The 23249-nt window shown below is 38.8% G+C and overlaps 1 protein-coding gene across 6 annotated transcripts in view; it reads right to left on the minus strand.

Moving 5' to 3' along the window:
- The window catches only part of CRIM1 (cysteine rich transmembrane BMP regulator 1), a 196626-nt gene that overhangs the window by 60425 nt on the left and 112952 nt on the right, over positions 1 to 23249 (minus strand). For all 6 annotated transcript variants that reach the window (XM_055240685.2, XM_055240690.2, XM_055240689.1 and 3 more), the window contains 2 exons: positions 13184 to 13366; positions 10575 to 10772 (listed from right to left, as the gene is read on the minus strand). In XM_055240685.2, the coding sequence (XP_055096660.1) occupies positions 10575 to 10772; positions 13184 to 13366 (381 nt within the window). The remainder of the gene's footprint in view (positions 1 to 10574; positions 10773 to 13183; positions 13367 to 23249) is intronic.

A 23249-nucleotide genomic window follows, 5' to 3' on the forward strand; every position in this document is an offset into this window, starting at 1 on the left:
ATGCTCAAACAAGATTGTCAAGAAAAGACTCTACTGTAAGGGTGACAGCAACATTACTTCTTGTTGTAATTATTGATGTCATGCTGATCTTGTCTGCTCAGAGCTACAACTGGTCTCAGGTAATGGCTAATTAACGAATTCTTAGCCCTTTCACAGACCTCAAATGCGCAGCTGATAAACAGTATGGCAATTGGTTCAGCATTCTGAACCCTGCCTGTTGTAACTTAAGCATCATTTTTTATCTCCACTGATAACGTGAAAAGCATCTGAGATGGTGGGTGGGTCTGTGCTATCTTTTCACATGGTCTGGTAAGCTTTGGAGCATGTTAGTGACCAGCCAGTGGCGCCTTTCACATTTGCTGAGTAGCAGTCTGATATCATTGTTCTACATTTTGACTATGTCTATGATGTCTCCAAGAGAACAGAAATCTCTTAGTAATCAGCTAATCCAATGTCGGTGGAAACAATGACTCTGTATGCCTGGCCCCTGTTCTTCCTCTCTCATGATGGGGGCCTTGCTAGATCTTTAGGGACAAGGGCAAACTCATCACAGAATCATTTATACTACTTTTTATCTTTGCCAGTGTTTCTGCCACTCTCAAGTTGAAAGATACAGAAGACCTATTTCCAAAAACTGTCTTTAATGAGCAGATCTCAGTGTTAGGAAGTCAGGGATCTCAAACATATGTCAACAATAAGAGAAAGTTCAACCAGTACTTTCATAACAAGAATTGTAGGGGCTCCTCACGCAATGAGTCATGTTCTTAGTATCTCTGTCACAGGACTGTGGAGCACACCCCCTGTGGAATTCGTCTAACATAAAATCTTCATGGAATCTTTTACAAACTTGATTCCCAGAAAGGATGAGAGATTTATGGCTTTGAAAAGATCTGAGCTTGCCGGCCCTCTTAGTATGCAAGGCCCGAGGCCATCCCAAGTGGATAGCTTATTATCTCCAAACATATTATAGCTTCCCTAACAAATAGAGACTCCCTGAATTGTTTAAAAGTGAGCTGACATGCAGGGCAATAGCTGTCCAATTAAGGTGAAAAAGAACATGATCTCCTGTCTTCCTACTGATAGGCAAACTAAGAGGGTTCAACCACCATGCAAGGCACAAAGGCACAGGCATGGGCAAATGGTAGGCACTGAATATACGTAAAGGAGCATATAAATATACCTCATTAGATTATGTAATAGATCCAAGGCAGTCTCAAATTATATCATGAATGAATACTTTTTTAAAGTAAGGAAATGGGGATCCAGGTAAATTTTAGCTAGAAAAGAGTAAGCTGCAGTCAGGGATGAGGTAAGCACAGAGAATGCATGCTTTTGAGTTCTGGTGCTGGTCGAGTGGTGGCTTGCAAATCAACTCTCAGTTTGCTCCAGCAGCCAATGTGAAAGTTACATGATTCGCAGGGTCCACAAGGATCAAGTACTTGGCCTTAGGATCTTGAGGATTCTTAGTTGTGTTTCACTATGCTGCTGCAAAGTAAGAGCTGGAGCCTGGGACTGCATCTTTTTACTGGCAGCTAGCATTAAACTCTGTGATCTCAAATGGTCCATATACCTGAATTAGGCTGTGTTTCAAACAAACCAGATAAATCCAGCTAATGTCTCAGATGCGAAAGTTAAACTCCACTGAAGTGTAAACAGGTATTCTGTAGATATAAACGGTAAATAAAAATTTGGTCAAACTGCGGATCAACTTAAACTCAAAATATTTATAAAACAAAATGCATGCTTTCTGGCAAATTTCAAAAACATGTTACATGTCCCGTATTGCTCAATGCACGTCAAATTTAGATTAAACTGATGGTATGACCCCTGGACCAAGATCTGGCTTTGCTGAGTCCCCTGGCAACAGATTTCCCAATCTGCATTCTGGGAGCTCATGCAGGGGAGTATTTGGGAGTCTCAAATTAAGAGGCTGATAGGTGGGTATGATGCTGCTCCTGCCACCACATCAGCCACCTGTGATGGGGAGACCCACACATGCGCAAGAGGCGTTCTTTAGTGGACATTTCCCCTTTTTGAATCTGTTCTACGAGTTTAAGATAGTATTGCAACAGACGGTTTATATGCTTGTGTGACACTGTATCTTCAATAATCAGATAGATACAGCACAGAAAAGTTCTAATGGGGGTTTAACAGTGACTCCCTGGATTTTTCACTATCTTCAATGCTAACCCTCATATATTAAGCAATGTGAAATCATTTTGTTTTTATAAGATATACTTAAGACTATACCAGGAAACAGTCTGGTATAATTAGAAGTGGAATTAGACAACTAAAATACTAAAAATAAATTATATTAGAATCACCACCTATTTTGAGCTGTTTCTATAGGCAAATTATTTTAGTCTAATTTATTTGAAAAAAATGTTGGAATAGAACACCTGCAATTTCAGAAAAATGTTGTAATACAGTATATGACCATTTTAATATATGCCTCTAATCCCTAGAAGTCATAAAAATACTATGTAGTAGGTGAATTGATTTTTTTTATAAACACACCAGGAGTTATACTTACAAATAAGTGTTATTGATAAAAGTACTCACTTTTAGAGGCTATATTCTTATGCCAAAATGCTGTTCGTGTTAAAATTCTGTTTGAAACCTCTTCATAGTTGCTTTCAGAGCAAATTACTATGTCATAGAAGAGAAAGTGCCTTTATTTTACTGTCACTTTTTGCTTCCTCTAACGAGTTTTACTCAGCTAGATCAGCCACCTTTTTTTTTTTTTAAACCAGACTTCAACATAAATGACTTTGGCTATTTCCTAGAGTCTAATAAACCTTCAAAGTCAAGGGTTTACAAAGCTTAGGATATTAAAAAGGATGTGCTATGATCTCTAAAGTCAGTTTCAAAAGAGAGGCACCAAAAATATTCTGAATGACTGTATTCCTGAAGTAAGTATACATTTTTCCCATATAACTTGTGAAAGGAAAAACACTTCACTTGAATATGTAGATTTCAGTATGTTTAAAAGTAATTTTATTATCTGGTGGGACCTTGTATTGGTGGGAATAAACAAACATGCTTCATAGGAAAAGTGTAATAAGTTGCTTTAAATACAGGAGTGTTGAGTCCAATCAATTCCTTGGAACTGAGGCAAACAGTAGAAGGAGATGAAGATGAGGATTTTAAAATAAGATGGTCTAATATAGCCATGTTAGGTAAAATGGTATCTTTTGAACATTGGGCAGTATGATTACTAATTAAAATGTTAAATTCTACTGGGTAGACAAAAGCTAAAAGTAAACCAATTCTGCCATTTATCAATGGTTGCAGCATAAAGAAGATGGAATCTTTTCTTTTTAAAGTCTGTAAGCCTTTTCTGAAGGGCATGTCTCTTAATAACCTTCATTAACTTCTGTTTGGTTGCCTAAGAGTTGTCTCATCCAAAAAAAGTTTAGCACAGTCTCAAAAGAGATTGTGTTTATTTAAGCTTGTTGGAAAAACATTCCTATCATTTCAAGAATGACTAAATATTTTTCATTCACATAGTTAGCATTCCAGACTATGTTTTCCTGCCTCTGTTGATTAGATGAAAATTAGCAGGCCCAAGTCTGATCTATTAGACGCAATTATTGTCTTAGTAGGAAAATTATGAGACTCCCAGCAATAATACCCTTTTAGGTATGGGAAGTAGACAGGAGAGGAAACAAAGAGCAACCCACCCCCTTGCACGCCACTTCAACAGGGAAATACTTAACAGCTGAGCTCTGTAAACTCAGGGGCAGAGGAATTTCTAATCATGTGTTTCAGAATTAGCTCTCAACAATTCTGAACATTTAAGGCATTGATCAGTTTGGTCATCTAGCAAATTAAGAGTATAAGACCAACCTTCATTTTTATTTGTAAAACTTGGTTCAGTATGGCAGTCTTACTCAAAATCAAGTACAAAGTGCAAGGCATTACCGACACAAGCAAAGACATGCTGGACTTGGAGAACCAGTAGCAGAACTCCTAGGTATAAGTAAGAATAACCATTTCTTCTCTATTAAACTACTTCCACAACATTTATTTCTATACTTGTTTAACTATTAATGTAAGTGGTGGATCTAACATGTAAAGAAAGCCACTCATATAATGTACCTATTTCTATATAGCTGTGAAAAATCACAAAATCTTGAAAGTGATATATTAAGGCCGGATATGAGTGTCTTTTACATTTATTTTACCTATATTCTAGTTTTATTTTAAATATGTAAATATATTTTAAATGATCAGAGAAAAATCAAAATATGACAATGTTCATCATTGAAAAATTTCTGATGTTTATGTTAAAGACCTAGGTTAACAAATGGTCATTTGCTACGCATTGTTACCCAACATATGACCTTATTTGGACAAGCAAAAAATAGACTGTGTTATATTTTAATTTCCATTTATGGAACTAGTATCCAGGACGTTTAGAGTTAAAGGATAAAACACATGCCTAACAGTCTTTAGGCTATTACGAATATTTTATTATTCTTGGCTTACTAATAATAGCATAGTATATGGCACTGAAGCAATACCACCCATAAACTGAGTTTTGATCCCTGTTATGTACCAGAATGTTAATAACATGTGACCCTATGGCATCTTTGACTTCACTGCCTCTTGGGGTCAGCCAAACTATGTTTGACTCCATGCCACAAAAGCAGTAGCTTAATCATTTGAGATACTGTTCAGTGAGGAAGCATTATGGGCAGGGCTGGAAACATTTTTTCTTGTTTCAAAGAATTCCCACCCAGATATGTGCCTGGTACAGACTTTTCTGGCAGCCCAGTAGAAATCTCATTAGAAGGGCAGCTTGATTCAACCTATATCATCAGCCTTCAGGGAGAGAATATAGTGCTTCTATAAATTTGGGATTGATGAAGAAGACGACAGTACATTTGACAGCTCACAGAACTCCAGCCTTTTAGAGGAGCGCAACTTAGAATATTGGGTGAGCTGAGACCGAAGTGGCTTACTAAATCCACATACGTCAAGACATGCCTGACATCCAGTCTTCAACACTGTCCCAAGTAGGACCAGGATTCCCTAGGTAAGAGATCCAAGAAAGCCAGGTGGCAGGAAGAAAGATAGTTGATTTTTTGGTTCAACCACATTCCATCCTAAACCCAGAATGAGAAAGAATCCATGCACAGTGAATCTCTTATTCCTCTATCCTCTACTTCAAGAGTTAAGTCTAGGTTAGCAGAATTATTAGGCCTGAAATTCAGCTGGGTATCTGATAATATGTCTGCAAATAGCAATTTTAACTTTTCATTAAGAAGAAAACTTAAAAAATACTGAATACTATGGACTCTGATATACCTCTCATCCAGCTTTAACAATCTACAAATAACTCTTTGACTTCCTGTCAGAGATAGAACATGGATTTTGCTTTGTTTTCAGACAGACAGAAATGGTAGAGGGGAAACTACCCATTTGCCCAACCGCAAACATGGAATTTATTTACTGGCAACTTGAGTATAATTCTGAATGCTACCTTTTAAAATATTACCTAAGTTGTTCCTAGTTCTTGAAAAGTGATACTCTGGTGTTGGCTTCAAAATCCCTAAGGTCATCAAAATCATCAGCTCCTCCCTGCAGGAGATGGTGCACATAAGGAGGCCTGAAGAACACTCAGGTCACAGTGGCCACCTGGGCAGGGTCCAGCCGCAGCCCAAGATGAGAGGGCAGATCAGGTCTGACATCAAGACTTCAAAGTCCCCAGGAAGCTCTAATCTCTTGCATCAGGTGTCACAGCTAAGCTGGCCACACACCTGTCCACATCTCTTGAATTTTTCTTATTGAGTAATCATGGGAATGTTATAGATGTCATATAGCCAAAACTTCCCTCCCCAATACCTTATCTTACCTTCAATTACAAAACAGATTTCTAACGGAAATGGCAACCTGTCCTCAGGATCCTTCTGACATTAAGAATCAGCGTTGGCAGCATTTATACTTGGTATTATTGAAAAAAAAAAAAATTAGCAAATTATTCTCAATACCTAATGACAATGTAAAAAAAATCCTTGCCCGTGTAAGTAACTGAAATGCAGTGGCACCTACACCATGTACAAGGCGTCTTAAAAACAGTACATTAACGTGGCAGCAAGCATTAGCCTTATAGGGTCTGGGAAGCCCCACTTAAACTCTGTGATTCTGGACGTCAGGGGCTGAACTGGGACAGAACCACAGAATACACATCAGTCTTGGAAGGCCCATGAGGCTGCCACAGGGATGGAGCCCAGAGCTGAGTGCCCATCGGAAGGGTGAACCGTCAATGCAGGAAATTGGTCCAACAGGCCTGTAGACATGTGGGCCCACCTCATGTCACACACTTCCACAACACTCTTACTTATGTTCTCAAAATGTGTTTTCAGTGATAAGCACTCTGACATTATTCTTCCTTCAACTAGTAGATCAGGGGTCCCAATGGCCATCAGCTTTTGACACTCTCGTTAAGGTAACCCAGTATCAGGGTCTGCTCCCTCACTCAACTAAAAAGAAGATCTGCAAGAAGGGTCTGGCTGGGACTTCCTGCTCCAGTCTTTCTTTCCTCCTCACTGCCCTCACTTATTATTTACTCATTTAAAAATTTTGAGCATCTACTTACACATCAGAAAGATGCCAAATTCTTTCTTTACAGGGGGATGGAGCCTCTTTCAGGGTAAAATGCACTGCAGTGCAGAGGCACTGTCCATTCAGGGTCCAGGGGACACACTGTGCTGTCAGTTATGAGCTGTACGACCCTGGGAAATTACATGGCCTCTGAACTTTGTGTTCTCTGAAGGCAAACTGGGATGACAGCACCCATACTGAAGGGATGCTGTGAGGATCTCAAATTAGTTGCTCCCCTTAAAGCACTTAAACCTGACACATAACAATTGTATGAAATGTTAGCCACTGTCATTAAGGGTTACAAATAACAGTGGCCCTGCAGATGAAGACCTAATTCTGCTATCCAATCTCTTTTTTGTTTTTAGTTTTTAAGGAGATTAAGGCCATGTCGTCTATGTATACCCTTCAACTGAAAACTTCATATGCTATTCCACACATTTCCACCCTAGCTCTTACAGGGGTCAGAAAATAAAAATAATGAGATCAATAAACAAGAGATATAGAGAAAAGCCAACAAAGCAAAATGTGAGAATATAATCAGTTACAGACTGGAAAGGCTTATCTGTATACCTGAATTGGGTGTTGACAATAACTTGCTAAGAATTCATCATGAGAGTACTTAAGTGCCAATTTAAAAAGCACTTAGGTACTTGTGAATCAAGTTAGCTGTCAAATAACAGCCTGGTCTTTAAGGGCCCCCAGGTTCATGTCCCTAGTCCTCCAGGAGTAACCAAAAAGCACATTATCTTGTCATTTGGAAGGTATGTGTCTCCAATAACAGCAGCCACAATAAGATTCTTCCTCCCTGGAGGTCCTAACACGCCATATTTAGTGATGCTGCTAGTTTACTTAGAATTTAAAACCACAATCCTTGTGTGGGGTCCTTTCATCTAATTTCATACTCTGACGATGTACCTAGAGACTGTAGCTAATAGGGTAAGGGCCAACACTGGTTATGCAACTGTGCACAGAGGAATTTATTGTGTGTATAAACTAGGTAAATACCAGTGTTTCTGGTTTTCCTCTATTTCTGGGTGATTGCTTATTTATTGCACATTAACACCTTGCACTTTTTCTTATTTCATACAACCCTTTTGCTATTCTGAAATCATCTGAAATTATATTTAAGTATGATATTGAATGACTGCTGAGAAAAAATGTCTTCAAATGATCCCAGAGACTTTCTTGGACCCTATCAACTAAGTGGTAAGATCCATTCACCTTGTGTTATTTTGTAAGTTTATTATTAGTAGCCATAAATAACTCTATAGTATCATTATCTTAAGCTGTGCACTGTTTTTTAATCCTATACTAAAATAATCTGTTTTCTTATTATTAATACATCTTAAAATGAAAGCGTTATTGGAGAGTAAATACATTCATATGAAACTCACTACTCAACTAAGTTCAAAACAAAAACAAGAAAAGCAAGATAAATTATTTCTGAGAACAAAAAAATAAAATATTCTGAAAGGTTTGATGAGAGATCAGAGCCACAGCATGAAAGAGATAGAGAGGAAAAAAGGCCAGCAGAACTTTAGGGCTGAAATGACAAGGATGCTGAGCTCTGTTGAGGTGGAGGGGGCTGCCCGGACCTGAGGCCCTAGAAGTGAACTCAGGGATGCATCTCAAAGGCATCTTTCCCCTGAGGTCTTCAAACTGCGAGGAGACAGTAGGTGGACGATCACATTCAAAATACCTGGAGTAGTTTTCAAACTGCAAATGATTTCCTCCCTTGCCTCCGCTGACTGCCCTCACTCCTCAACAGAGCCAAAAGCCAGAGGTGAGTAGAGATGGGTGAGGACACTAGAAGCAGGGCATGAGTTAGGCTGGGATGCTGTGTGGGGCAGGGGAAGCAAGCACAAATGGAGCGGAATCTGACAGACTTCAGCTGATCCTCACTCAGCCACACAATGGCAACTACACCCTTTGGGGAAATGATCTAAATCGCTCTAAATCTGAATGTCTTCATCTCCAAAATGGGATAATAAAGGCTTCAGCAGTGTTGCTGTAAAGGTTAAATGAAATTGGGTACAAATGTGATGCACTTACCCCACCATACCTCAGTGGGGACATTCCCTTTCTCCCGGTTTAATTTAAAACTCAGCCTAAATAGGTTCTTCAAAGTTAAAGGTTATCTCTTACTTATCTTTGTGTCCAATGCTGTATCTGAATTCCAGGAGGTTCTTAATTTTTTCAAATTAATGGCTCACCAAAACTGTAACTCTTTTTTCAAACAGTAGATGATTAGATTACAACTCTATGCAGATGTTGCAGACACCAAATTCTAAGTGACCACACTAAGATTCACTCCTTACCCAAACATCAATGTGCGCTAAGAAAATAGTAATAAATGAGTTATATATATATTTACCTGTTCACCAACTGCCTGCCTTCTCCACTCTTCATGATGGATATGCTGATGAATGCAAAAGGTGGGTGCAAAAGGATCAGCCTTTCTTTCATTTACTTCCAGAGGAAAGGCTCTTTTATTCTTCAACAAGTTTTTAAAGTTTTATTTTGAATTTATGACACAAGACCCATGAGGTTAAAAGGCTAATGTTTCCTGGATTATGAATTTATGCTTTTCATATTCCTTACCGTGTGTCCCAAATATTCGTAATTAAATATTTCAAGTTGGCAATAGATTGTCCCTAATTCTTAGGGACAGACATTCTTATCTTCATCTGCTTCAGTAAGGCACCCTTTCCTGTAAGGCCGACTATACAACCATCATATGTATTTCTACATGCTTTTTTTTTTTTCAGCACTGAAATGCTGCCTTTAGGGAATGGGAGGAGCATATATACATGTAGGGGTGGGTGACTTCCACAAAACTGGTCATCTGGAAGCTATAAAGTTCTGGAGTGTGGCAGCTGCATTCTGAGTACAGTAATGACGAGGGAATCGGTGATGTCAATGGAAATAGAGTCCTCAAGCTTAAACTTTTATATGATTTTTAAGGTCTTTAATAAGTCTAGCCCCTCAGAGGCTGATGAAGCTCGTCAGGCAAACTCTGGAGTCTCAGTTTATTAACATTTCGGTGGAAGCACAAGATTTCTTCGTACTTAAAAGACTTAGTCTACTTAACTGACTTTCTGGAAAGATAAGTCCATTTTTCAATATCTGTTTTTAGAAATTCTAGAAAGATCCATCTTCTACATGGATTAATTTTTGATCCACATTAGTTCATTTTACTATGCAAATGTACTTCTTAATGCTGGATACCCTCCATTAGAAATGTCTGTATAAATATTCAAGCCCTTGTCTGCACTAACAGATATGGACACAAGATTAAAAACTAACATGAGTTAACTATGCAGAGAATCTTCCCAGGATGGAGGAAATGAGCTGGAATAGGAGTCGGGACAGGAAAACTAGTCCAGGATGCCTCAGGCTTCCTTCCACTGAACAAGAAGAGAGATAGCAAATGCAGGTAACCACGACATAAATAACAGCACTAGAGGAATCGCAAAGCCACAGCCACTGGGATATGAGAAGCAGAACAGACACTCAGTGATGGCACTAGGCAGTGCAAATTGCCTTTGATGGTTCCAGTCTTTTCTTCTAGTTGCCAGGACCCTTGGGCATATGTAAGCGTCACAAGTCAAACCTGCTAAGATTCACTCATCGGTCTCATTTTCAATTTCATTTCGTTAGGTTGACCTTTGGGTGTTAATTAGGTTCAAAGTGAACTTAATTAAAATGTATATATTCTTATACTGTAAAGTATTCAGACACGCATATTTGCAATGGCAAAATAACGACCACACTATTCTCATTTTACATGTGCAACATTTCCCTCAAATCATTAGTTTGAGCTGTTTGATAAATCTGTCGGCAACTGGTAACAGCGTGAAGCAGACATTATGCCCAAGGAAATAAACAAACAATAACATACACTGGTAGAAGCTTCCCCAACAGAAGACATTCGCCAGGGACTCATTAGCATCTACAAGATTTACCTTCGCACACGGGGCAACACTCCCCAGGCACTTTCACAGGGTTTGTGCAGGTCTGTCCGCAGACGGTCGCAACGCAGTGGCGTTCACCGTTGACGCACTGGCAGAATGTGCAGTCGTCTTCCCGCCACCGGTCTCCGTGGGCAAGGATCAGGCCATTGGCATAGCAGCCAGCGGGATTATTAAAAGGATACACTGGATCTAAACGAGAACATGAGGTCACAGTTAGACTGAGCATATTCTAAATCTTATCTCTGTCTGCACCCAGAGACATTTTTTCCCTGGGTTCTAGTCATCAGCAGTTCTATTCCCACTGTGATCAACAGAAGCTCAGGGTTGCATGAGGAGTCTCTGGGGGTGCATGCAAACTCAGCTGTCACACTGAATTTATGTCTACTCATCCTGACACAGCAGTCCCAGAGAAGAGGATCTGTAATCTAAAAACCAGCGTGCAGGTGTTATCACTCTGTAAAGTTGGGAAGCTTTGTGGCAAGAGCTGTGGATTGGTAATTAGAAAACATGACTCCATTTTAGGCTCTGACAATGTCTTTATAGTTGTAGACATAAATGTTTATCAAACCTCAATTTCCCTACCTGTAAAGCGGAAGGAACAATGCCCTGTCTAAGTCAGAGTGATACTGTTACTTCTAGAACTCTATCTCATGTGCCTGCAGGACCACGTGGGCAACAGTGCCCTTGCTGTGGACTTGTTCATGACAAGGCTGGTCTAGACATACCATGGGTCACTATGCCTTGGAGGAGGGCTGTGAACCTAGGCCATTTTTTCTCCCATAAGCTGGGAAGCTAAGCTGCAGCCCCAGGTGGGAGACAGAAGTAGCCAAAGCTACTGTAAAAAAAAAAAAAGTTTCTGAGGTTATTGACAAGTATATAAATACTGCATATGAAACCCTCACTTATCCCTCTATTGAGAGCAACCAGATAAATTACTCAATTTTCTTTCTCAGAAATACATAAAAAACTGGCTTCAACAAACAACTACTGCTGTCCTGGGAGAGGAATCCAGACAGTTTAGAGTTTGGTCATCATTATTCTAAGGACATAGTAGGGCATTATAATAAAGTTAGTTAGAAGGTCAACATTTAAAATAATGCCATCACAGCGTTAGGAAGGCAGTCTGCCAGAGAGGGAGGTGGCCAATGGACCTGAGCAAGATAAGATTTTTTAAATTCCTGTGTAAAAAGTATTAGAATACATATTTTTCTCCGTTGAGCCTGGATCTGAATTCCAGGAAGTGAGACATAACCGGATCCATGCCCAGACAACTCATTATGATGACTACACAGAGGTTCATATCTACATTTTTACAGCATCAACTGCTGCACAGTTTCAGAACTATTGCAGACTGGGGGCAGTAGGGAACAAAGCAATTAGGAAGGTTAAAAATTTGAAGTAATTCTTTTTAATTGTCAACATCACCTAAAAAATAAACTACTTTTCTCCTATGTTGGCTAAAATAACCTCTAACAGGAAAAAGGACTCACTGTTATGAACTATGTTAGGAATGCAATTTTTACACTTTAAACATTTTCAGATCTTCAATATTATGTTGCAAATATAGCTCAAATATCAAAATGAGAAAATTTTATGAAAATGAGGAAGTATGGAAAGTGGCATGACACTATGCCCTCCCACTTTGTGCAGAGATCAGGCATAAGATCAACACATGCGACTTTAGATTGAAGATCTGGGGCCCGGTTAGGACAGGAAGGCTCACAAGACCTTCCTTTCTGGGGAAACAGTGTTGTGTTGTCAGAAGAACACTACAGACACAGTCAGGCATGGGGTTATTGTTACCAGCTGCATTATAAACCCAGGCAAGTGACTTTTCTCTTCTGAACTTCAACATCCTAATCTGTAAAATGTGTGGGTTGCAGCAAGTGATATTCAGAGCAACTGTTTTGAAATGCTTATTATTTATGAACATCAGTGATGGGAAGATGCAGCCTGTTGAAGGAACATGAACATATTACTTCTTGGAGAGAAGAGGGGAATCCAGAGAAAGCAGATTCCTGAGAGTCACACCTGACACCTGGCTGGGCCTTGAGCTGGTGTCACCACCACCTGATACCACGACCCTATGTGAACCACCACATATTTTCAGAGAAGCAGTAGCAGGTTCCTGATCTCCCTGGAGGGTCCTGGGTATTACGACAGCGGCAGAATTAGTTCCTCTCTGGGCCGGCAGGCTGAGACTGTCAGGGTGAGGCCCACATTATCCTAACTGAGCAATCTGAGGTGAGCAAGTGGCGAGCTCTAATGCCAGGGTGAAGATAAAGCTTTGCCCTAGGACTTGCTGAGAAATTGCTAGAACTGCAGGGGAGGAACGGAAAACATCTCTGGGACACCTCACGTTGCCTGTGGAAAGAGGTGACCCATTGTCTACACCCAGGCATAGCTTCCTTTAGGGAAGTATTTCCACACACTACCTGGCTTTAACATGCTAAAAGACAGACCATGGTGTCCTAAAAAAGGCTAAAAAAGGAACTTCAATATTCCTTTACTTTTGGATGAGACTGAATTAGGACAATTTTGATTTTAGAACTCTATACCATGTATACTCCTGTTAATCTGTAATTAGCACCTTTTCTTACCTTCACACACTGGGCAGCACTCTCCTTCGGGCACGTAGTACCTCTCGCAGTTTATCTCACCACACTGGGCAGTGAAGCAGATGGCAACGCCCCCTTGGCATCGACAGAACCGACAGTTGTCCATTCGAAACATGTCTCCATCATAATATTCCACGTTGTTAAATACGCAGGCTGGCTTTGTATCTGAAAAGAGTTAAAACAAACAAGGCATATTTGTAGTCATTTTTTAGTTGTGTCCTTTGATGTTTTTCAAAGAGCATCTAGAAAATTTCTAATAGCAGGAGGTTATAAGTTGATGGAAATTTACTAAACTCAATTTAAGTTTATGTAACAGAAAACAATAAAGCGAAGCAAAACAAAATAAAATAAAACACACTGTTATCCAGTTTACACCAAGGAATAGAAATTCCCCCTAGGAAAATCTACACTGACTTCCTTCCATCCCAGACAAAGCTAAACTTTATGACCATGACACTCACATATCTGGTATGTACTTTAAAGTGATTCTATTTGTTTGGTTAAATCATTGTCTATCTCAAATGAATGATCCTGCCTCCACATTAGGTTTTGTTCTGCTTCAAAAATTTTATTATGGTCTTTTTTGAAGTGGTGATATTCTGTTCCTCCAGTGCTCCCTCTTAAATTCTTTTTCTCTATACATGGTATAAACACGTATAATTTTAATAGTGTTTGGCCTTTAACAAAATACTCTCTATATGTATCACCTCACTTAATCCCCATAATGAAGGTCTGACATAGGTATTATTATCCTGAGTTTAAAAGTGAGGAAATCCTAGGTAGTTTACTCAAAGTCATACAGCAAACAACAGAAGCCAAAACAGTAGCTCTTCAACTGAAACCTTGTGTTCTTTCCATTGTGCTTCAGGGTTATGTTCTGCTAAGGACTCATAGTCCTATATTTAGAAGTCTCATCATGATATCAATGATTTTTAAATTTTTCTCTGCCTTGCAACACTCTCCCTCCATTCATTCTTTAATTTTAGTTGATTTAAAATAACTCCCACCGAGACAAGAAAACACAACTACAGATCAGTATATTATAAATGTAGACACAAAAATCTTAAAAAAAAATTACTAGCAGATCACATCCAGCAACATATAAACAAAATTATACACTATGACCAAGTGAGACTTATTCCAAGAATTCAAGGTTGGTTTAACATCCAAAATATTAATGCTAATACAACATGTCACAGAATAAGGAAAAAAAGCAACATGATCATTCGATAGACACAGTTTTTGGCATCTGACAGAATCTAATATTCTTTCATGATAAAAATGCTCAACCAACTAGGAATAGAACGGAACTTCCTCAACTGGATAAATGGCATCTACAAAAATCCTACAGCTAACCTCATACTTAATGGCAAAAGTCCAAGTGCTTTCCCCCTAAGATCAGGAACAAGACAATGAGGTGTGCTCTCACCACTTCAATTCGATATAGTAATGAAAATTCTAGCCAGAGCAATTAGGAAAAATAAATAAATTAAAAGCATCCAGATTGGAAAGGAAGAAGTAAAACTACCTCTAATTGCAGACGACATGATCTTGTATGTAAACAGTTTTAAGGGATCCACTAAAAAACTATCAGAATGTATAAACAAGTTCAACAAGGTTGCAGGGTACAATTGCAACTCCCCAAATTGTGTTTGTATACACTAGCAATGAACAATCAGAAAATGAAGAAAACAATTCCAATCACAATAGCATCAAAAAGTATACAATACTTAGGAATAAATTTAATAATGTAAGTGCAAACTTGTATTTTGAAAATAACAAAACATTTTCAAAAAATTAAAAAGGCCTAAATAAATGGGACATCCCGTGTTCATGGACTGAAAGACAACATTGTTTAAATGGAAATGTTCCCCAAATTGATCTACATGTTCAATGCAATCTCTATCAAACTCCTAGCTGGCTCTTTTGTAGAAATTGATAAGCTGATCATAAAATTCACATGAAAATGCAAGGGACCCAGAATTGCCAAAACAATCTTAAAAGGGAGAACAAAGTTAGAGAATTCCTACTTCCTGATTTCAAAGCATAATACAACGCTATAGTAATCAAGACTATGTGGTACTGCCACAGGGATAGATATATAGTTCAATGGAATTGAGAGTTCAGAAATAAACTATCACATTTACAGACACTTTGACAAGACGGCCAAGACTCAATGGAATTCAAAGTCTTTTTTTTTTTTTTTTTTTTTGAGATAGAGTCTTACTCTGTCACCCAGGCTGGAGTGGAGTGGCGTGATCTGAGCTCACTGCAACCTTTACCTCCTGGGTTCAAGTGATTCTCCTGCCTCATCCTCCCGAGTATCTGGGACTACAGGTGCGTAACACCATGCCCAGCTAATTTTTGTATTTTTAGTAAAGACCATGTTGGCCAGGCTGGTCTTGAACTCCTCTGGCCTCAAGTGATCCAACCACCTCGGCCTCCCAAAATGCTAGGATTACAGGTGTGAGCCACCATGCCAGGCCTGAGGTTGAAAGTCTTTTGCATTATTTACATGCAAAAGAATAAAGAAGAAAACCCTATGTCTCACACCATATACAAAAATTAACTCAAAATGAATTATAGAGTTACGATCTAAATACAACAGCTACAACTATAGTGCTCTTAGAAGGAAGCATAAGAGTTAATCTTTGTGTCCTTTGATTCGGGAATGGTTTCTTAGATGTGACATTCAAAGCATAAGCAACAAAGGAACAAAACAGATAAACTGAACTTCATCAATTTTGGGACTTAAAAGGACACCATCGAAAAGGTAAAAAGACAACCCTACAGATTGGGAGAAAGTATTTGCAATCATATATCTGATTTAAAAAAACTGGTACCGAGAACTCCCATAATTAAACGATAAAAATAATCTAATTAAAATGGGCAAACCTTTGAACAGTCACTTCTTCAAATAAGACAGAAATGGCCAATAAACACATGAAAAGATGCTCGAATCATTAGTCACTAGGGGAATTCAAATCTAAGCTGCAATGAACACCATTTCACACCCACTATGATGGATATAATGAAAAAATAGTAACGAGCACTGATGAAGATGTGGAGAAATTGAATTCTCATAGATTTTTAGTGAGGATGTAAAAGCACAGCTGCTTTGGAAAACAGTTTGGGAGTTCCTTAATTTGAGTTACCATATTATCAAGCAACCCTACTCCTAGGTATATACCCAAGAGAAAAGAAAATATATACCCACATAAAAGCACTATAAACAAATGCTCCTAGCAGCCCAAGAGCCAAGAAAGAAAGAACCTAAATATCCATTAACTGATATATAAACAAAAAGTAGTGTATCTATACAATAAAGTATTACGTGGCCATAAAAAGAAATGAAGTTTTGATATGCAATATAACATGAATAACACTTGAAAATATTATGCTAAGTGAAAGAAGCCAGTCACAAAAGACAACGTATTAGTATTATATAACTCTACTTATATGAAACATCCATCATAGGCACGTCCATAGAGATAGAAAGTAGATTAGTGGTTGTCTAGATCTGAGAGCTTTGGGGGAAAATGGGCAGTGACTGCAATCAGTTCAGGAGTTTTCTGACGGCTTGATGAAAATGTTCTGAAACTGATTGTGTTGATGATTGCACAACTCTGAGCATACACTGAAAACAATAGAATTGCACAACTTAAGTTGGTAAGCTGCATGATGTCTCCTAAAGCTATTTTTAAAAAAAGTACTCCTAAGCTGAAGAAAGTTCTCCTGAGGTGATGAGCCCTGCTCAATCTGCTAGTGAAAGCTGGATGATGATATCCCCATCTTTCATGGGCTTTTCTGTCTGTCCCCAAATCATTTAATATGTCACCTTGCATGTCTAAAATACTTTACCGCATTTGAAGGATATTTGCATTTGCATTGTACTTGAGGAAAATTATATTTATTTTATAACAACTCCGCTAAGAAGACAGAACGAGTATTATTAATACCAGTTTTTTTGATAATGAAGATGAAACTTAAAGAGATGACATGATTTGCTTAAAGTCACATGAATGAGACAGTGATTTTATGTGTGCACAACGTAGTACATGTGAATGTTTAAACTCCTTCCTTAGTGCTACATGGATACAACATTTTTTCAGAAAATTAATGTTAAAAAAGAATCATCTTACCATGGCTCAGAATTCTTCTATATACTTTTAGCTAACAAACTAATCTGAGTTGGGATTGAAAGGAACTGTGCAGCTAGACTATAAGTTCCAAAAAGTATAGAAAACGGAGTACTTTTATACATTAAATTTGCAGGCTGTGGAGCGAGGCAAAATACTGTACTCTAACAAAATGAACATCCATGGAAACTAAGAAAAATAGACCAATCAATATTAATTATTTGGTTGAGTTGATCAACCACAGCTACCATCTGGGTGAAGCCACAAACCCTGGTGCATGATTTGAGGAAGTGTGGAGGGCAGGTTCTGGTTACGAATAAAGCTGCTTCAAGTGGACTTGTTTTTATGGTAGGGTGGGCAGAAGCTTAAGCAGGAGGGGATGGGACTGACGAGAGAACAGTGGCACTTAGGTTTCACTAGCAAAAGCACAAGGATCAAGGGAGTGGAAGTGAGAAAGATGGAGAATCCTAAAAACACAGCCTGGAAACACAGTCAATCTTTAAGGGTGAAAAAAGTCCACAACACAATGAAATCTGTTTGATGTTCAGAGAGATTTATAGAGGCTCTTCAGAAAAGTATATGATAAAAAGGCTACCTGTGGTTTTTGAGGAGCAATGACCAATTACTTCTTCACCTATCAGGGGTAGATGTGAATTTCAGAACAGTGTGGAGATTGTCACAATCTCCACAAAAGGATGATTTAAGTGGATGTGGAAGAGAAAAGTATTATGAAGAAATAATTTACTGTGTAATTTGTACTTCCCAATATGAAGCACAGAAGTGCCTTTTTAGTGATTTTTGTATGTGTTTTGTGTCTGCAAAATTAAACTTTATGTTTCTAAGTTCTGGAATCTTCCCTTCCTTCTTGACTATATTTCAGAACTCCTAAAAGAGAATTTTGTAATATAGACTGTTAGTACATGCTACCGCCTACCAAACTACACTGATTGGTGGACGGTGATAGACACACCTCAAAGATATTGTGGGTTCCAGACCAGCTCAAGCAAGTCACACAAACTTTTTGGCTTCCCAATGCATTTAAAAGTTACGTTTACACTGTACTGTAGTCCAAACTTGTCAAACCTGCTGCCTGCGGGCCACATGAGGCATAGGATGGCTTTGAATGCAAACTTTCTTAAAACATTGTAAGATTGTGTGTGTGTGTGTGTGTGTGTGTATGTGTGTGTGCTTAAGCTAATCAGCTATCATTAGTGTTAGTGTATTTTACATGTGGCCCAAGACAATTCTTCTTCCAATGTGGCTCAGGGAAGCCAAAAGATTGGACACCCCTGCTATAGTCTATTAAGTATACAATAGCATTATTGTCTAAAAAACAATGTACATTCCTTAATTTAAAATAATTTATTGCTAAAAACTGCTAACGATCATCTGAGCCTTCAGTAAATAGTAATCTTTCTGCTGGTGGAGGGTACTGCCTTGATGCTGATGGCTGCTGACTGATAAGGATGGTGGTTGCTGAAGGTTGGGGTGGCTGTGGCAATTTCTTTAAATAACACAATAATGAAGTTTGCCACACTGACTAACATTTCCTTTCACGAAAGATTTCTTCGTAGCATGTGATGCTGTTTGACAGCATTTTACTTACAGTAGAACTTGTTTCAAAACTGGAGTCAATCCTCTAAAACCCTGCCGTTGCTTTATCAACTAAATTTATGTAATAGTCTAAATCCCTGGTTGTCATTTTATCTGGTGAAGATGTCGTCACAGCATCCTCATCAGGAGTAGATTCTATCTAAAGAAACTACTTTCTTTGCTCATCCATAAGAAGAAACTCCTCATCCTTTCAAGTTTTATCATGAGACCGCAGCAATTCAGTCACATTCTGCAGCTTCCACATTTAATTCTAGTTCACTTGCTCCTTCTACTACATCTGCAGTTACTTCCTCCACTGAGGTCTTCAGCTCAAAGTCATTCATGAGGGTTGGAATCAACTTCTTCCAAACTCCATGTTAATATTTTGACACCTTCCCTGAATCACCTGTGTTCTTAATGGCATCTAGAATGGTGAGTGAATCCTTTGCAGAAGGTTTTCAATTGATTTAGTTCTGATCCGTCAGAGGAATGACTATCTACAGCAGCTAATCTTATGAAATGTTTTTCTTAAATAACAAGACTTGAAAGTTGAAATGACTCCTTGGTCCATGGGCTGCAGAGTGGATGTTGTGTTAGCAGGCATGAAAACAACACTCATCTTGTACACCTCCATCAGAGCTCTTGGGAGACCAGGTGCACTGTCAATGAGCAGTAATATTTTGGAAGAAATCTCTTTTTCTGAGTAGTAGGTCTCAATGGTGGGATTAAAATAATCAACAAACCATGCTGTCATCTAGGCTTTGTTGTTCCATTTATAAAGCACAGGCAGAGCAGATTTAGCATAATTCTTAACAGCCGTGGGGTTTTTGGAATGGCAAATGAGCAACGGCTTAAACTTAAAGTTATCAGCTGCATTAGCCCCTAATAAGAATCAGCCTATTCTTTGAAGCCAGGCATTGACTTCTCTCTTGTTATGGAAGTCCCAGGTGGCATCTTCTTTCCATACAAGGCTGCTTCCTCTACACTGAATATCTGTTGTTTAGTGTAGCCACCTTCATCACTTTTCATAGCTAAATCTTCTAGATAACTCTCTGCAGCTTCGACATGCAGCTTGTCCCATCCCTCCACCAAAACAAATTAAAACCAAAGTGAAAAGAGAAGGAATATTCATGGAGGATGTTCTCTCCATCTATTCATCCAGGCTAGTGTTTTCAAAACTCAGGAGTTTTTGAGTTCTGTGTGTTTTTAAATCCTTAAGTTTTCCCTTTATTGATTATACTGATGACATGTTCTTAAAGTTGTGAATGTGGACTAGCCTCAATAAATATCTGGTCTTGCTAACTATACTCTCATAATTAATGGCTTGGTATTAAATACTATAAGACTAAAAATATTTTTGCTAGTTTCAACTGGCTTATTCCACAGGGAGAAGGGGGAAGTGTGTGTGTGTGTTGTGTGTGTGTGTGTGTGTGTGTGCGCGCGCTGGAGGACACCAAGCATATCCTATTGCAGGAAAGGGAAGGAGAACAACCCTTATAAAGGATTACAACAATCTGTATCACTCTTTAACAAAATTAGCTTAACAAGGCCCCAGGAACACGAGGGGTGCTCAATAAACACATACTGAGTGGAGAATTTCTCTCTAAGTGACAGAATATCTCCATTATTCTATCAGTAGAAGACATTATGTCCTTAGAAACATTACGAGCATAATTGCTATATAGACAGCGGGTTCTTAATCGATGTTTTCTGTACTAGTGTTTTTTTTTAAAATTAACAGGCTGCAGGTCTGAATTTTCTAGGCCAAAATTTTACATGAGGAGCAAGCTGACGCTGGGTACGGCTCCCCTTTAAATGGTGATTTCACATGTTATTGTCTTACAGAAAATTCTGTCAGGGCCAACATAAGATTACTTCCAGTTTTTGTTAGCCTTTCGTATATGTCTGAATAAAACAGGAACTAATTACTGGGGGGGGAGGGGCGCAACATGACCTTCATCCAGGCTCCTCATTGTTAGTGCTGCATTTTAATACTGCCGTGAGAAGCAGAGTGCTACAGGGACAGTGCTCCAAAACAGAACTATTTCAAATGGCACAAAACAGGCTAAAAACACAGGCTAAGTTGTATTCAGATCCCCTTTCTCTGAACTTACTTCATAACCCCCTGAAATTGCTTTTGGCTAGTTGTGCCATACACAAGTAATGCTCCCATCCCCACCCCATCCACCCACCACTCTTGGCACCACTGGGAAAAGGGTACTCTTCCTCTTTTGTACTGATGACTTGTTTAGAGCTGTGAATGGGGGCTAGCCTCAATATACACCTGGTCCTGCTAACTATGCTGTCAGAACTAATGGTTCAGTATTAAACACCGTAAGGCTAAAATATTTCTGGTAGTTTCAACTGGCTTATACCCAATAACAATACTATAGACTAACTGATTTACTCACTTGGGGAACATTTTATAAGTAGGTCATACAGACAGAGTCAGCTTTTGGCTACGACATTCCAACCAAGATATTCCATTTTATCTAGATGTTTGTGTACATATGTTGGACAATTGCTCATATCTAAGAAACCAAATAATCACTTGCATGTTCTACAGGATTTCAAACCCAAATGCCTCCAGGAACGAGGTGGGCCATGTGTAAGACAGTAGGGGGTACTGTGTTAAGTGGAGAGCATACACCCATCTAACAGTAGAGGCCATCGTCCAGCTCCAGCTGACTGCTGATGGGACATTTGTTTGTGGGCCGGAGCAGACATACAGCGGGTTCTTGACGAAGGTGGAGAGCTGTTACAACACTGCTTGGAGGTCCTATTTCTAGGTGATGATTTTGATGACTTCTAAGTTCACATAAAAGGAACATAATCACACCACCTGTTCCTTTGGTTTCTAAATAACAAGGATCTTGTTCAGCCAAAGCCTCCTAAGCTCTACTTTCGGCGCTTGTCAGAGAATGCAGTTACAAAGCGTCATGAACTGGTTTGCAACTCTCCCATCCCTCCGCCACAACAAAATAAAATCACTACAAAAACAAAGTAATATTTATGGAGGATGCTCTCTCTCCATCTACTCATCAGGCTAGTGTTTTCAAAACTCACGAGTTTTCGAGTTCTGCGTATTTTAAAATTGTATCTTTTCACTTTAAAGTTGATCTTAAAAAAAAATAAGCATATGGATCATATGGATGGCAGCATAGGAAGTGAGAGCGGCAGTGCATAATCCATTTCCGCATGTGGGGTCAGTCATGTTAACATTCTACCCAGTCTCCTGAACTGGGGTCTTTGGATCTACCTCACCATGTTGGGCAGTTTGCAAAATTGAGAAACAATGTTCCAAGCACCTAGGGTCTAGCTGTGTGAATCTGACCTTTTGGAACTGAGTTGTATTTTAATATTTTGCCTTTGCTTTTTATTGAGAACAACCCCAGGAAACCAGTTTCTGCATTCGTGGTGTTAACACAATTAAGCACATGATCAACTTCATCATTCAGTGGGATGGAATCCATTCCTTTCCATATGAAAAATCTCTATTAGAGAGACGGTCGTCCTGTCCAGCAGGCTTTTTTCTCTCTGAAAATAAGAGTTGCGTATTTGACCCTATCTCCTTTTTCACTTTGATGGCCAGAAAACTGGGGGCCTAATTTAACATTTAACTCCTGCAACTGCATAGGCACTGATGGACTACATACCTGTGGGTGCTTTCTGTTTGATTTTTCACTTTCAACTTTTACTTACAATGCTATGGCTGTGATTCTTCTTTCTCATAAATACTTTACCACTATGTTATGGAATCTGTTCTCACTGTAAAGTTTCCTCACATCCTCTGTGGATAAGCAAGTGTTTTTATACATATAAAATAGACCTCTGCTTTTCTAAGTGATGATAATGAATCTTTGACATGTAATACCTTCTAATGGTGACCTTACAACAACAGATTTTTCCAGGACACTAGGTGGTAAGTATATTTATATATACATACACAAACACATTCATCTACCAATATATATGTGTGTGTACGAGTATGAATGTATATGTTAAAAGAAGTAAAATGCAGGCTTTGAGACAGAATGTTCTTAACAATATTCTGTACCATTATGAATCTTTGCAGTATTAGTTCCTAGTCTCCTCTACAGGTGAATGACTGATATATCACTAGAGACAGTTCCGCAGGATTAGGAAGAAAGCAAAGATCACTCAACAAGTTTATGGTGGCGAGAAAGAAGCAATGACCAGAGATGTAGTGACTGTGTTTTGTCCACTCAACATCTTCTCATGACAGATGGCAAATCCTATTCCAGAAGTCAGGGCTCTATAATAAGTGGCAATAAATGAGGACAGGCCCGCAGACT

Source organism: Symphalangus syndactylus, chromosome 14 (genome assembly GCF_028878055.3).
Source record: "Symphalangus syndactylus isolate Jambi chromosome 14, NHGRI_mSymSyn1-v2.1_pri, whole genome shotgun sequence".
Classification (NCBI taxonomy): domain Eukaryota; kingdom Metazoa; phylum Chordata; class Mammalia; order Primates; family Hylobatidae; genus Symphalangus; species Symphalangus syndactylus.